At 39.6% G+C, this 17,548-nt stretch overlaps 1 protein-coding gene across 13 annotated transcripts in view; it reads right to left on the bottom strand.

Annotated features, from left to right (window-relative positions):
- LOC107997758 (lachesin) overlaps positions 1-16,794 on the bottom strand; it is a 307,455-nt gene extending 290,661 nt beyond the window's left edge. For 4 of the 13 annotated variants that reach the window (XM_062071869.1, XM_062071872.1, XM_062071868.1 and 1 more), the window contains exon 1: positions 15,935-16,776. In XM_062071869.1, coding sequence (XP_061927853.1) covers positions 15,935-16,346 — 412 coding nt within the window. In that variant the 5' untranslated portion in view covers positions 16,347-16,776. Of the gene's footprint in view, positions 1-4,920; positions 4,966-15,934 lie in introns of all 13 variants that reach the window. The other 9 variants (XR_009828952.1, XR_009828953.1, XM_062071866.1 and 6 more) reach the window with 6 other exon arrangements.
- Between the last annotated feature and the right edge of the window lie 754 nt (positions 16,795-17,548).

Below are 17,548 nucleotides of genomic sequence, written 5' to 3'. Positions count from 1 at the left end.
TCGTTTGTAAATATTCGATGCGAGGAGAGCAGCTGCATCCTCGTGGTTACAGGATCCCGTACAGCTTATAAAGGTGTCGCACCGAAAGGAGGCCGATATACCGTTGAATTAATTTCCATAGTGAAGTACTCGGATTAATTAGAAGTCGTCGCCGTTCGTTCACCTGGACAAGCATTGGATAATTATTCTAATGGGCCAGCCGCTGTTTGTATTTACCGTGTCGATGGCGCATTCAAAGGATCGCCACAACCCTCTGTGTATACTTAGGAACACGCTCGAGATCTCTATACTCTGGCCACGACCCATCCTTCCTATATGTACAGGTATAGGTGTATTTGTCGCTACATCGATGACAACTCCCATCGAACGAACGAACAATGATCAATGGGAATTATTAGCGTTCAACTATATTGACGCGACCAAGAGCAATTTTCTTAATTGTTGCCGGTCGAATCGATCGATTTGCTCGATATTTTTTTTTTTTTCGCTTCCCCTTTCATCTGTGTTATTTCGATGACACTTTAAAGAAGAAAATATAGTATATAGTTGAGCGTTTGTTTGAGATAATTTTTGAAATGAGATTCTCGAGTGGATTTTAATTCGTTTTAAGGGTGTTGAAATTTTACGGATGAATAAATATTTTTGCAAATGTTCCTTGTTGAAAAGGGCGACATGATAATTAAAAGTAGTTATATTTATATAATAATGCCTCGAGAGAGTTTTAGCGATAAGGTTTTGAAACTGCTACATTGTAGTAGATTATAAATAAAAAAATATCGTTTGTACGAATGTTTGTCATTCGGGGGAACAGTGTGCATAATACTTATATCAAAGATACAAAGAATAAAGTCGTACACGATTCGTTTTTGTAAACGTTTCAAAGAGATAACTCAATGATTAAAACAGATATTTGTATAATATTTGAACGATTAATCGTCCCAACATTTCGTTCCAATTTTTCATAATATTTCGAAATGTTAAAATATCGACTATGATATTTCCCCTCTTTTTATCAAAAATACGTTCAGTTATTCATCGCTAGTGAACTGTAACGGCAACACGCGGTGTCGACAGGATCAGCATATCCTGCCTCGAACTAGGACACAGAACGATGATGCAAAGTCCGTGGCTTGTTTCCGACTACATTTGGCTTACCTACAGAGGATTAGCTTCGGTCAGGGAAACCCTTGTTCGTGGTTTCTCTCCATCCACATTTCGGCTATATTCCACCACAGAGTCTCGAGGAAGCATGATCGAATCGATCGCGTGCTCCAGCTATAGCCTTTGTTCTCGTAAAAATGCATTTTCCCCCTCGATATTTATTTTAATTTGACCGAAAGCTTGCTCCAACGACCGCCATTTTTCTAAACGTAAAAATCTTCACGATATTCTAATTATTAGGTAACATTGAGATTTCGATCCATCTTCCCCTCCATAAAAAAGTGCATTTTACCTTGCCTCTTCTTGATAAATTCTCGATAAATTTTTCAAATGAAATGAAATTACGTATAGTAATATCGTAGTTACAAATAAGAATCTTACCGCATTTGTATTTCTATCAGGTACTGTGAAAAAAGAGGCAAGGGAAGAAATGTGATTCTTTTCCTTCGTGTTGTAATGTTAAAGGGAAAACTTCAATTGATTTAGTTAGGAAACAAATCCCGAGAGGATAAGGAAAAGGTGGATTTACTTCGAAGCTTTTTTAAAAGTTAAGGAAATAGACTTTGAGGTTTAGCTGCGAGATTTCTGATAACACGCATTATTAGTCCTTTACAATGTTCGTGCTGTGATAAACGTAAATATCGAAGTTCTAAATCTTTTTCCTTGAAAAATTACATTTTTTTCCCTCCCTCTCCCATTTAAAACTAAAATAACATTTAACGAAACTGCGACATTTGCATTTGCTTTGATCGATTAAATTTAAAATTTAAAATTTAAAATTTGTATTGATTTTATGCACAAACTCTACAGAGAGGAAAGTATAATATCACGATATAATTTGTAATTTGGAATGGCGTGTACCGTGGAAAATGCTTATCGTGTGTTGTGTAATTAAGAGATTCTTAACCACACGACCACACAGACGACAATAATTCTAGTTACCTGTTACGCTTTTCTGTTACGCCTTTACGCGAGTTTAACATGCTCTCAGGCTAATTAGTCTCACGGTTGCATAGCAAGCGCGGCCTTTGTTCTCATTAATTATGCGCCTTAAAGAATGCTTTTAAAACTATATGACTGCATAAATAAGCATCATCCTCGATAATATATACTATACTTTGCAACCTACTCTCGCGTTACTGATCATTGAATATTTATAGTCGAGTAAAAAAAAATATTTTTAATTAAAAGAAAACTTTGTATATTTGATTAGCCTGAAATACGGATGATACAATTTGTAAAATTACTCTCGTTATCCTCAATCTTAATTCGCGCCTAAACTTATTAGTGGTTAATTATTTTAAGATAACGTTTCTTTTATAGCTCTTTCATCGTGTACAAGCTCTTGATTATACTCGTTTAAATTTAAAAATTAATCTTGACGAAATCCAAACGTTCGTCCAAAGAGAACCACAATCAGAAGAATCGCTGCATTGCAGTTGTAAAATAAAACTAATTTTATATCATTCAAAATTATCTTGAAAAGTATTAGATTATCGAACAGGAACCCTCATTAAAATCCCCTAAAAATAACAGTAAGGATCGAACACGAACGAGCCTGAAATATCCTTTGAAAAGCAAGAATCCGGAAAACTGTTGAATTTCGATTACCACTTAACCAAGTTGCCGAATTCGATTTGCAAATAACCGAGGAGTCATCGTTTTATATACCCCCAATATACCCCCTCCACAAACGTACACGCACTTCTTCCCTCTCTGTGTACTCCAAACGGTGTTTGCATCCCTCTACGTACACTCCTCGATTCGAATAGAAGTAGGGCGGTTCGAGAGTGGTGCGAAACTGCGAGGAAAGAAGAGGAGATGGACTTTAATTCCCATTTTCGAATTTCCAATATCGTAACGCGGGGAAGAAAGTGGATAACGCTTGGCGTTCGATAAGGGTGAATCCTCCTTCGGAGGGAGGAGGGCAACTCGAAAGGGGTTATTTCGTGACTGCTGCTTGGTCTTCTCGCGTATTATCATATTTATAAGTTAGCCTGACTCTCCTCGGGGATGAAATGGGAGAAGAAGAAGAAAAAAATGAAGACAGCATGGACATAAAGGGAGGAGAATCCGTGTAAAGTGTCGGACTTGGAGAATTCGATGTAAAAATAATCTCGTTTGCGTGTATGTGCTCGTCACGTCTAATTTGTATAAGAAACTATTTACGAAAATTTCATCAACATCTAGCTTCACAAATTACTACACAATCTAATATTCCAATGTCCACAAAGTTCATCAAGTTTTCACGACATAATTCTTTCCAAGTGAAAAAAAGGACAAAAAAAAAGAAAATTAATCCTTGCCGCCGTTTAATCACTTCAGTCGTTTCCCTTTCAATTTGCAAGCGATGAAAACTTTCCTCTTTTTACGATCCATGTCGTAAAACGTCGGTCGGATCGCCCAGCCATAATACATTCTTGTGGAACATTTCCTCCCTTCAAAATTCCTTCTTTTTTCTTTTCTTTTTTTTTTTTCTTTTTCATTCCAGAATAAGCATCGTCGAATGGTATTCTTTTCCATTGACAGGATTAAACAATAATTCACATATGGCGCCAGACTTGTTCCTCGGTATTAAGGAAAATTATCTTTTGATTAATCTTTCGCTCGAGGGAAACTGCAGTTATTCGCGTCACGGAACGTATAGACACACAGTTGGAAGGGATGTGTCCCTTCGCATTGAAACCGCCACCCATGACGTACGAGACCACCCTCGATGTAGCGTGTTTATCTCGCCCCAAGCCTCCGTTTTACGAGAGAGAGAGAGAGAGAAAGAGAGGGAAAACTTCCCTTAACGGCGATCGTTTAGGAATCTGTCGTTAAATTGGATCGGAGTTGTTTCCTATTTTTAACGAAATTGATATATATATGTGATGAAAGATACTTTACCGAATCTTATGTACAATTTATTTTAACTTATTGAGTTTAGAAAGCTTTTTAAATTAGAATAGAGTTGGTTTCTAAAACAGTGAAAATTCCTTCATCTATCCAAAACGTTTATAATGCACGTTAAATTTTTCGAAAGCGTTAAGATAAATAATTGAACTGGTTTAAAAAAAATATACATCAGGATCGAGGAAATTATGAAGGGAAACAGTTCAACTATGCTATGTTCCTGTAATAATATATTCATCCAAATCATTGTCTTCTTTCTCCGTATATAATATTATCACGACATCCAGTACTCGATGAAAATCAAAATTCACCGAAACTTTATCTAAATTCATGACGTAACAAAACCTTGTGTCGATCGTCTAACCATGACTGAAATTCAACACGTAGCTCGTTCTCTCCCTCTATCTTGGCTACGGATCGTCGATTTTACTCCTGATTTTCACTCGTGGCACGAAGTCTCAACGTTTCTCGCTCGCCTCGTAACGAGAGAGCAACCTTTTTCGAGATGGAGAAGACCATCGAACTGTCCGTCGCCGAAAAGATCGGGGAAAAGGGAGGAGGAAGAAGAAGAAGAAGAAGAAGATGGAAAAAGAAGCAACGAAGGCCTCTAACTTTCTAACCGAATTGTTAAGTCGGCAGCAAGCAGCATCAGACGGGCAGACAGAAGCGAACTTATCGGTTAACTCGATGGCGAGAGAGAAAGAGGATGAGCAACGAAACGAACGAAGATAAGGGAAAGTAAAGAGAAAAACAGCCAAGTGAAAAGAAAGTAGAGAGAGAGAGAGAAACGCGGAAGATTGGAGGAAGCCAGCGAGAGCTTTGATTTAGTAAACACGATTTGAATATCTGATTGCAGCTATGTACCTTTTAAAACTCGTACCTGCCTCCAAGGTATTCCGTGACTATTTCCTGTAATTCGTTTTAACCTTTAGAATACGAAATATAATTGAGTACTTTTATATTTGGATAAGATACTTTTCATATAAATTTATTTTATTTCACAATTATTTTCGAAATATTTAACTCGAAGATTCTTGTTCAAAGATGAAATATATAAATTTAAAAATTTTCTATATAACTAAATTATAAATAATTAAAAATTAAAAATTTATTTCTCTCTGTTTTCTCTACTCTCTCTTTACTTTTCCTTAACTTCATTGATTTTTGAAACGACTTTTTTTTTAAATTGAAGTGAGATGAAAATGAACGCATAGAATAAATACTTTATTTAAAGACGTTATCGTCCACGAATTTAAAAACACGGTATCATTCAGATTTTATAACACAATGCCAAATTTTATAATCCTTGCTTGCAATATTTCAATAAGATACCGCAACGCAATGATTAATGAATTTTTTCACCTTTTCTCGCCCCTTTTAAAAACGATTATCGCTTCGAGCAACCCTCAAAGGAAAACCTCTTTCCACCTCCTTTCCCTCACCACTTTCCATCATCAATAGCCCCGCTTTTCCACTTCCTTTTCTCCAAAAGCCCCATTAACAATGTAATAAGAATTATACCCTTGAAACCGGTATAATATTCCCTCCCCTTCCCTATGCTGTTTGGCTTTTACAGATTGGCAGAAGCGTTGTTGGTTCGCCGTCTTGGTGGTGTCTCGCCACCGAGACTACCACGACGACGATAGGATTGAAGACAAAAGGCGAAGGACTGGAGATGGCGTGTAATTAATAAATCCACCGGCATCAATGGTTTTCTTGTAAGCGGCTTTCGAGATGCGAATTATAAACGTCACGCCCTGTCCTTGTAATTGCTTTAACCGCGTGCCCTTTGTCCCGATAAATTTCATTTCGCCCTCCTAATGTTTGTCAACCGTTATACTTCACCTCTGAACCGTCGTTACTGCCACTTTTTGTCTCAAACCCCTCGGATCCCTCGCGTAATTTAATCCCTCGCGGTACACGCTGTACCATCCACTGAACTTTTCATAAATGAAAATTGTCGAAGGCTCTCCGATTCGTCGAGAAATTAATCCTTCTGCGATCACTTTTGTCGAGAAATATCCAGCTCTTCGATAGGTGGAAGAAAAGCAGAAATTTAAAATTTTGAAGACATTTTCGTTTGCACTTTGGAAACAAAATATCTTCTTCTGTTTTTTCTACGAAATCCAGATAGGTTATTAAGAAATTCCAATTTCAACGAAGCACAAATAACGCGTTTACGTTTCCCCTTCGATGCTCTCGAAATTCGTGGATTCATAAAACGGAACTCGACAGACCGGTGGCCCATGTTTGCGCGACATCTACATATTTTAATTGATCGGCCTACGCACATCGGCCGTGTAATCGAAATCCTCAAAGAGACTTCATGAAATTTCAATGTAACGACATTAAATGCGCGGATACGATTCAAAGGACTCTCGAACCGCAAACACGAAGGGGTAGAGAATCTGCAAATAATATTCGAGCACGCGGAGACACGAGTTCTCCCCTCTCGTTTGTAACGTAACTTTTCGAGGAGGCGAACGACGACCGGAGAACACTTACGTCCTTTTACAGAGCCAATAAATTGCCACGACTCTCGAAGAACGGATTCGAAAATTCCCCACAGACCTCTTTGTTCGGTTCGAGTCGAGTCGAATCGTCTCATCTCGTCTCGTCTCGTCTTGTCGCGGAAGTAACCGGGGGATCTTCTTAGACTTTGTCTTTAGAAAAAGAGAAAAGAGATTAGATCAAGGGATTTTTGAATGGAACAAATTGCGCATAAAATTTGTTTGATTCGAGCAATCGACGAGATAGGTTATTATGGTAAGAAAATATTATTAAAACATCAATGATCGTATAACGTCTAAGAGATTTGATAACGTTAAATATCTGGATTTTCACCATCCATTTTAATTTAAATTCTAATTTCAAAATTTGATCTTAGATCCTAGAAAGTAAGATAAATTATATTGTTAATAATATAAAACGATAATATTAAAAGCGTATATATACATTAGCTACTTGAGATAATCCAAACAGATGATAAATGTATATGGGATGAATAGCGGAAAAACGAGTACGAAAACAGGAAAGAAGGAAAGGAGGAGAAGTTGGACTGGAGAAATTATAATTTTACGGGTGATTACCCCTGTGAAAATATTCAGCAGTTTTGTTAAGTCGGACGAAACAGACTTCACCGAGGCATCCGGAAATTTATTTTAAATTGGATGTACTTTGTGGACAAAGAAACTGTAATGCCGCCATCATGGTGTTTTACGTCCTCGCAATTTCGCGATACAATCTCCCGCGCTATTATTGGACCGCGATCGCACCGTTTAATTATTTGTCGAGTGTTATCACTGAGATTTTACTTTGACCACAGATGAACAATCCGTCATCAAAAATAAATTAATCCGCGATCGAGGGGAAAATTTCGAAGAAAGAGAAAAATTATTATTCCTTTGTGTTAAATTTAAAAATTAAATTAATAGTTATCGAATTATAATATATATATGTATAGAAACAATACCTAATTGGAATTATTCTCTTCATTACTATTTATTATTATTAAATATATTTCGAGTTCGTATATTTATTGAAAAAATTTCTTTAAAAAAAATTATAACTTAAAAAAATAGACTAAAAATAATGAATTCAAAAAATAATCCCTACAAACTCCGTCAACTAAAAAAAAAAACATAACGATAAAAAAAGATTTATCAATAATAAATATCATAAAAATGTCTCCTGATAAAAACAGATCAAATCTGAGGTTTCCCCCACAAACATTCAAAATCCCTTCGGATCAACTTCTCTGCAAATATCTACACCGCCCTCCAAGTCAAACCAGAAAGAGACAAAGAAAAGAAAAGAGAAGTACGTACGTAAACCGGAAAAAAACCTGCGAAAGAAAAACAAAGAACGAGAGTGGAAACAGCGACTAGAGATTGAAGAAACTTCAAAGTCGGAGGCTGCCCTAAGAAGGGGAAACTGGAAGCTTCCTCTGGTCACACGTACGCAATCGGGGTGTGGCGGAGGAGGCAATGAAAAAAAAACAAACACACGCACACATACACACACAAGAGTGAAGGAAAGATAAAGAAAAAAAAAGACGGATAAAAGAAAGAGGAAACTGGTGGTGGTCAACAGAGGCGCAAAGGTGGAAGACTGGTGGTGAAAGTAAAGGGGAAGAGAGGGGAGGAAACGAGAGGATGAGAGAGCCTTCGAGTATTTCGCCAACTTGGTAAGCCGAGTTGAGATCACCCGCGTGAGGATTCCTCCTTTCGAAGTATACACGCTCCTCTCTTTTCTTTTTACCATGTGGACAGCATTCCCTAACCTTTTTTTCTTTTTTTAAGAGATCTCCTTTTGCTAAGATGATCCTTAATTACGTCATCTTTTGATTTATTGGATTTGACAATGTAATAACAGGTAGAATTATGAAGAATTTATGAAGAATTTAAGATAGGCAAATATTTCGTCAAGAAGATTTTTGAAGAATATCTGATTTTATTAGATGTAAAAAAAAATATATGGGGATAATATATTCGTCGTATATTCGTACACATTCACGATACAAAACGCCGGGATCAATGCGACAAGAAGACAGTCAATTTTTATCGATTATTCGTTTCCTTCGAATAATTTTTCATCGTGAGGGAATTTTGAAAATCGCGTAGAAATAATCTGAGCGAAAAAAGCATATTACGAAAGATAATTTTCATCCACAGATTGGAAAAATCCATGCAATGCGCATTCCATTTTTCGATGAGTGTCCCTCTACTTCGCTACGCTTGCGAATTTTTCGCCAACGGATTAAAAATAGTTGGACGACGACGAGTTGGAGATCCACGGTACGATAAGTCGAAGACAGAAGTGGAACGACTTGGGCGATGGGGGCGAAAGCGTTATTTCGGTTCCGAAATAAAGGGTTGCTCGTGTTTCCGCGCCGAGATCCGCTCATGTTTACGGCCACGGAATCGAGGAAACTCGAATGGGAAACAGATACGGGGGCCAAAACGTCGAGTTCCTACGAATGGTAATGGAAAATCATTTCGACGCCAGAAGACGAACGATTCGCGTTTTCCACGATTTGCAAAGACCGTTCGTTCGACTTTCTCGCTTCGACTTTTCGATTCCCACGGATATTCGCGATTGCGGTTTTCAAAGTTTCAAGCGTTTAAGTGGATGAAACGGGGATGAGTTTATTCACGGAGTGAGACGAGCTCGAAAATATGAAATTTTATCGATTCTGACTGATGTTGGGATCTTCTATTTCCAAGTTTGAAGTGCGTTGCGAAATTGTGACAAGTATTTTAAAGATTTGTAGATTTTCGGAAGAAAATAAGAGATGAATAATCTTGAAATATGCACCGTACAAAATATACTAATTACGATTATGTCACGAAAAGGAACTAAATTAAAGAAAATTTTTATATTTTCTCGATAATATCAAATAACAAATGCTAAAATTAAAATTATCCATCCAAAAATTATTCGCATTAAGAAATATCACTCTCCAGGACTTTACAAGAAACAAGATTAAGAGTTCCACCACCCAGAAGCTCGTCTCCATTGTCTGCCTGTCCCTGTGCTCGAACCTTTCCCATCAACGGCCCTCGAGAGCACAGGGGGTGGCTCGAAACGGTCGTTCGAGACCCAAGGGAGACGCGGAATAAAATGGAGAGGGGAGGAAGAAGAGCGCGCGATGACCAAAGCCATGATCAAAGATAATTCCCGATCAAAGATTAAGGATTACTCCCGTGGGCCACGCGGTCCGTCTACGAATCAAAGTCCAAGAAAATATAAAATGCATGAAGCGAGAATCCCTCGAGGACATCCGTCGCGAGACCCATCCCCTCTGTGCGCGTTCCTTCCTTCCTTGTTATTCCACACCCTTTATAAGAGGGTTGCATTGTACACACACGTGCGAACTCGAAAAATGAATATCGTGTATCAACGATAAATTAAAATAAAATTTTGTTCGATCGACTATGCTTTAAATCTGTTCTGCGCATAGAATAGCATGTTGAATTTTCACGTTCTTTCGTGATTTATATCGGTATAAAACAAGAGGAGCACATTTATAAAATAATAGAATCTTATCGTATCCTATCCCTCGTTAAAGCATCTCCAATAAAATCTAAACGAGCCTTTCGTTAGGTAATCATATGCTTGTTCAACAATGGAAGGAGAAAAAAAAAAAAAGAAAATCCATATATGATCGGTTAAACGCACTTCTTGGTCATCTTGCAGCTCCATTATTCGCGTTGCAATTAGCGCAAACGAGGAGGGGGAGAAAAGCATCGCGTTATTCAGCCGCGAATTTTTACCCTCTTTTGTTCGACCGTTCATCTTCTAACATGAGGTGAAAACGAGTGGAAACGGAGATATTTTGCGATAATCGGATGAGAGCAGATGAATATTCAGGAACACATACGTGCACGATGGGGAAAAATAGGATAATCCCGTGCCGCGTCTCTGAATTTTTACGATTTTTCTTCCTTCACCGGAGGCCAAGCGCGCGTTGTTACACGTCTTCGTTCGACGAATTTTTTTTTCTTTTTCTTTAGTTTTTCTTCTTTTTTTTTTCGTTAATCCGAAGTATCGAAATGTAAAGTCGACGAGGGATACGCGGTATTATTGTACACCATGCATAATAAATGGTATACGGATTTCGTGAAAATCTTCCGCGAAGATTTCTAGAATTACTCTCAATTTTATCTATTTCCTTGGAAAATATTTTATCTGCGAAAATCTTCTTGGACGAAAATTTACGTAGAAATTGGAATTTGAATAGATGTAATGACTACTTTGGTTTTCATCTCGATTATTCCAAATTAACGACGTTTTAAAAAATAATTTACATTGTTGAAATAATGTTGAAACTACCGATACATTATTAAACATTATTACTAAAATTGCACGAGATACAATTCCTCGCAGTAAATCAAATGAAGCTTCGCAAATTTTATAAATTAGAAATTCGAACGAAGTCAATATAACATAAGCTATTTCTCTAAATCGTCAAGTTATTACCGTGCAAAAGAAATCTAAATTTAACGAAGAAAACGTTTCAGAAAATTGGAACTACATCCTAGTGCAACACTAAAGAAACCTGACCTAAACGAAGCAACCCAGAAAAAAGCCGCAATAGCGAAATCGTTAAACAACCCTCGTCCCTAAACTAACCCCGGAAATTCGTCGTAAAAAGCGACGTGAATATATACGAACCACGCGAAACGATTATCCACGAATCGTAGAACTATCCCATGCGCGATTGTGTACGCGAGACACATGGAAATACTTTTTTTTTTTTCGCCCCCTTCGAATCCCCCATTAGATATTAGATTTAGCGCGCTTACAACTGTCGCGTGTACCTCTAATTAGGGGGGTGCGCTCCCCATATCGAGACAGATGGCAGCCCCTAGGCGACGAGATAATTCCATAAAGAGGGCGGGCAAACGATAGCTGCTCGAAGAAAACGTTATGCGCGTGAAATAGCGAAAGGGAACGGGGAATGGCGACGAATAATACGGCTAAGAGGAGAAGAAGGGAATTGGATAAAAGGAGGGAGGGAGGGGGCAAGGAGGGAAAGATAAGCAAACTTGAGAATAGATTCTCCGAGGGGCAGAGAGATGTATGCTCGTGGCCGAGAGAACTCGCGACGTTTGTTATCAAACTCCTTTAATAATTCATCGAAATTAGATAATACCTGGAGAACGAATAATAAGGGGGGTGAGCAGCCCCGTATAGACCGCATCTACCTACTTAACCGTATTAAATGCACGAAGCTGTACGACCCGATCCCGAGGAAAACGATTTTACTCGTCGTTTCGAGAGAGATCTGATATCGAGACAATGAGAACCTTTCCATATTATCCGTTCTCGAAACTATCTATCTGTTCCCCGAATGCTCGATCCCCTATCTCTATTCGACCGAGATTGCGCGCGAGAGAAAGAGAGAGAGAGCGGCGGGAATTGAATAACCACCGCATAAAATCGGCATTGGATCGGGACGGTCAACGATGGAGGAGATGATAATGGCGGCTCTGCGTTTCCGACTTCAAAAAGTACGGTGCAATACGGTGAAACGGTCGTAAAAACGATTGGATTTGGGGAACGCAAAATATATGCGCATTATTTCGCCAAAGTTGCCTCGATTCGCGGCCATTCGCCGATCGCGGTGTTTGAAGGATGAGCGGTTGATACATACGCGCATAGAAGTGGAGTTACCGATATTTCCTCGAGATATTTATCCCCGGTTCCTCGTCGGAATTATTATTTACAGTTTTGTTCGGCCACTTATGACACGTTCCAATTTTACTATTATATCCGAACTTTCTTTTATCCAAGGATTCGAAGGATACATTCCGTTTCGATTTTCTTAAGAAAGACTCGAAACTGTTTGCAATGCAATTTGATAAATACAAAGGTGGACAGCAACAATGCTGAGAGAGAACGATATATTGCTTTCTTTAATTCCTATTAATCTGTTACACCACCGAAACTCGATTCGAATGCAACGATAAAATAGTCGGGGAAACAATGTATCGCGGAAAACTCGACAACGGTATGAATAAAAGCGTTACAAGCGAACGCGAAAATTGCCATGCCAGCACCCGCGTTTCTCTTGGTGGCGATCGGTAAATCATCGTCCCCCGAATACGGAAACGAAGAATGAGAAAGCAAATCGAGGAGCGCGACTGGAAACAACAAAATGGGGAATAAAACGAGGGGGGAGAGGAGGAGGAGAAAACGAAAATGGAGAAGGGAAATAGAAATGAAGGACGAAAGGGGGAGAGAAACGAAAAACAAAACGAGGTAAAAACGAAGAGGAAGAGCGAAGGGAAAAAGATGGGGAAACAGAAGGCGGATTCTAAACGACGAGCCACGCCGTGTCACTGACTATATTATCACGAAATTTATTTCACCTTGCCGGTTCTCATTCCAGTGACCGCAAAAAAAAATTGTTGTTAGTATGATCAACCTCTTTGTACAACTTTAGTCTTTTGCACAAGTTACTTCCGCTTATTCGATGCTTTGATCGATAAATTATTAAAGTATTCGATTGTCGATAAATATAAGGAATACTTTTAGAGAATATAAAGAATATAAAGAAACTTTTATCCCGATCATCTCAGCAAGAAATCCGATGCTTAAACAATAGCTACAACCATCGATCACGTGAATGACGAAATCATTTTGTTGATACTCTCGACTTGGAAACGAGTAGAGAAATGCAAGAATAACAATTGTGTGAGTGGTAGGCAGAGCAATGTACTTACACCAGGGCCAATTCATTTGCATGCACTTTTACAGCTTCGAAAAAAATATTTATCGGCCGTAGTCTCACCGTGACGCCTCGCTTATGAATTATGCATGGGGAACGAGCTACCTGGTAGCTCATTCCGTGGCCGCAATTTCGCCATTGAAGTGTAATTTCACCGGACTCGGGTATTAGAAGCGAAACGAGCTTTTTGCGCCGCGCGTGCCGCTTACGAGTACGAGGGAAGGTGTCGTTCAGAGGGTTGAAGAGGGCCATCTCTGAGAGGCAGAACAAAGGGGCTTTGCCCGACACGTCAAGGGACAAAGGATCCAGAGATTGTTTCGCAGTTCGCGGAATGAATTTAACGCGGGAAAATGGCCGGATTGAATTATCACCTGGGAGAAGTCTTTGAGTGTTTACACGAACAGGTAAATGGGGTGAAAGACGATGTTCTAGAGAGCTTCTTCTTTGAGGATATTCGAAAGACTGCTTTGAAAACTTTCCAAGAAGTTGGTACCAAGAGTAGACGGGTTAATTTAGATTAGATTTTGATTATTGAAAATCCAAGTAAGAGAACTAAAATAGCTAGGATTAAATGATAATCGATATTCAAATCTAAAATAGATAATTGCTCGGAACACTTAATAATTCAAAAGAAAGAAAAGAAAAAGTTTGGTAATGTGGATATTTTAGGAATATTCCGAGATTCTTTGATACAGATTTCAGAGAAAACAAAGATAAATTCGTTGTACAAAAGATGATGTTACAAGGATGTTCCTCTTTGACATTCTTCGAAAAGATTTCGAAAGAGGAGGAAAGTTCGCGAGAAACACGATGTTCCGAGGATGTTCCGCTTTGACATCCCTTAAGAAGGTTTGAAAGAAAGGGGAGAAAAGTTTCGTTGCGTGAAATTTTAAAGGTTGGCTCGAAGAAAGCGAATCTCAATGAGAAATGAACAAGTTGAAGCACCAGTCGCTTCTTGGCTTTGAATAATTCTACGAGAGGAGTGTTCCTCACGTGTCATTAAGGCTCGTTGAAACATTTAATCCTAGTTCAATACGTTTTTTTTTTTTTTAATCCTCCCTTAACGTTCGATCGCATATTTACGAGATATCCAGTCGTGAACAACGACGTTACTACGCAACTTTTATAGAGACATACGTTATAATACTCTCCTCTACTGAAAATCATACGTGACGCAGGTACGTAAAACTTCGAATGAATGATTTATGCGGCACTCGCGCGTGAATTTACTCGATGAGTTTATTCTCGCGTGGATGGGTTCTAACAAGCAGAAGGATTCTCTTTTTTTTTCCTTTTTTTTTTTTTTTAAATTCGAATGTATACATATGTGTGGTACAAACCATTTTGAATCGTATTTTTTTTTGCAGTCGCTTTAACAATAACCTTTTTATCGCTTTCGTGTATGTATGTATATCGATGGAGAATAAATTTAATAATTTCTCGATTGTTTGAAATGAAATATTCATTCGTATGAAATAAAAGAAAAATTTAATTAAATGACGAATAAAATATTCACAGGGGATAAAAACAAAATTCTTATTATATGTTCCAGTTGCTTTCACTGCAGCAAAAATAATAATTTCACATTGTTTTCAACTATTATTATTATCATAATGAATCAAAACTAAAAATATTATCAAATTGATAAGAAACAAGTAAAAGCTTCATCCTACAATCAAGTAATTGAAATAATTCGACTGCAATATCAACTATGATTAAGAATCGTAAGGATCGATCTTCAACTTTTCGTTTCACCTTATAACGCTCACTCACAATTTCGATCGATTTTCCCTCGTCAAAATCAAATCAAAATTCTCAGTTCGATGATCGAGATTAACTGGCTATTTTTATCAAAATCGATCCCGACGCGATATATATTCCCCACGGAATGAAAGCTCCTTTGACGCGCTTCATTTGGACACGCTATAATTTCCGGGAACACTTTGCACCGTTGTCGGTTTCCTGATTTAACGTAGCCAAAATGAAATCCGAGATTACGCGTTGATCGGGCCGCGCGCGTTTAAATCGTCGTTCAAACAGCCACGGGTGGTGATATGAGCTCGGCAGGAGGGAATATACGGTGGACCCGTTTATATACGTCGATCGTGATGAAGTTTACGATATAGGTAAATTGATTGACCACCGATCTGTGGAAGCGATGATATAAGCCGTCTAGGTTGCTTGTCATCCAGTGAAATAAACGATAATTACTATTACTGGATGCAGCTACGAGAGATATCTTGAAACGATTATCCAACGATTATGCAAAATTGTGTTGGAAACGAAGAACGTCTTTCTTTTTAACTTTTAATCTTTTGCGATAGAAGCGAGTGTCGGTCGATTCCACGTAGGAATTTGAACGAAGTTTCGATTGAACGAAGAGGCGAGAATATTGAGAATCTTGTGTTTTTCTTCAAAAGTATCTTTTTAAAAAAAATCAATTACAACATTCGTCGAATCCAGTATTACGATCCAAATATCGTATTTAATTACATCTACTCGGAATCTTCTCGAACTGAAGAAACGAAGGAAACGAAAACTCGAACACAGTGAGGAATCGCGTTGGACAAAGAAGTCTGCGCGAGAAGAGGGGCGATTTCACGGAGGAAGAAAGAAGGAAGGAAAAATATGAAAATGACTAACCATTGTTAAAGGCAGCAGACGTCGGCCGAGTGTCCATCAGCAGGAGGCACGCGATAACAAAGACTGCCGCCATCCTCGTCACAAGATTGAAACCCGTTTCCCTCCTCCTTTTAACAAGCACCAGCATTCTCGGCTGCAAATTGGCCAACTCGTTGTCACAATCACGACCCGCGTAAGATCCGCATCCGCAACGAACAGACACACCAACAGAGTCCCTCCTCTCCTCCCCCGAACTCTCAAGGTCGTCCTTCCACTCGCGAAACGATCCACAGAAACGTCGCCCCCCCTCCGCGCACGCACGCCCGCTCGGATCTAAAACCGACTTATCGGCAACACCGTCGATCAGCATCCACCGGGAACGTTCTCCATAAGACCCTTCCGGACCACCACCTTCCATCGAAACGCGGATCATCAATATCGGCCAGCTCACACGATTCGATCCGATGATCCGATTCCACCGTGCTTCGACCGCACTTGTTCCCCTCTAGGTCAAGATTTTATAGAAGATCACGTCCCTCATCCTAATACCAGTCACAGATCACGCGCAACCATCACGAAACCGATACGCGACACGCGTTGTCATCGATCCAACGGCGATCCAAACTTCCTCCCTCCTCGATCTATTCAATTATTTATTTATTCATTCGACGAGGGATCGTGAAAAATGCGACACGATACGAGCACGACCTCGAGACGGCAAGGTGATAAGGTTGGTGATCCTCGGTTCGAAAGAGAAAACACGATCACGCGCGAGATCGTCGACGACGACGACGAAGACGACGACAGCTCCCACGACTGCACGCTCGGGACGGCCGGCGTCGACTGTCGTACTCTGGCGCACAGGGGACCGGGTTCGGGCGGACGTGAACACGCCGACGTCCCGGCGTCACGGCGCATATCTCCTCCACCCCCGTAGACGGGTCTCTCACCCCCTTCCCAGCCGCAAGCCAATCGCCGCTTACGAGTCACCGCCTATCGCATCGTGGGGGCGGCACCGCCCCCGAATTAAGATTTTCGACTTTTCTTAGCCGGGCCGGGGTCCTATCCCTCTCTCTCTCTCTTCCTCCCTGCATTCCCTTTTTGCAATCGAAAGAAGGGAAGAATCTCGCGGCTACGTTTCACACGCGCTCAACATGCGAGCAACGTGAAAAAGGAAACCGCCAAGACGCGCGGCTAATTCCGATCTTCTGCGGGGAGAAGAATACGGCACCCCTCTGTTCGACCAGATTAGGACTCGAATCTTGGCCACTGCGGATATTTATGCGTTTGGAAATTTATGCAAAGTCGCAGACGTATTTGTACGATGGTTGAAAAATTTGCATTTGAGGTAATTTCGTGAACGTCGCTAGAAATAGTGGAGATTTCGAACGGAGATTGGTTTATTGATGCATCTCGTGGACGAAGTTTAAAGAATCGCAGACAATGCGAGTGCATCGCTATTAGAGTGATAATGCTCATCCTTTGTCAAAAGCAAGCCGCGGATGCGTGGCTCGTTTCGCGTGACATTTCATTTTCGTGAAAAATTGTGGTCGAGTTTTCCTCCGCGAAATAGAGCGTCGCAACTATCACAAAGATACTTTCAAATTGTGATTTCCTGTCAATAATTCCTTATAA

This window comes from Apis cerana, linkage group LG2, assembly GCF_029169275.1.
Source record: "Apis cerana isolate GH-2021 linkage group LG2, AcerK_1.0, whole genome shotgun sequence".
Taxonomy (NCBI): domain Eukaryota; kingdom Metazoa; phylum Arthropoda; class Insecta; order Hymenoptera; family Apidae; genus Apis; species Apis cerana.
Note: the sequence above shows the minus strand (reverse complement) of the source record. Positions and strands in the feature narration are given on the sequence as shown.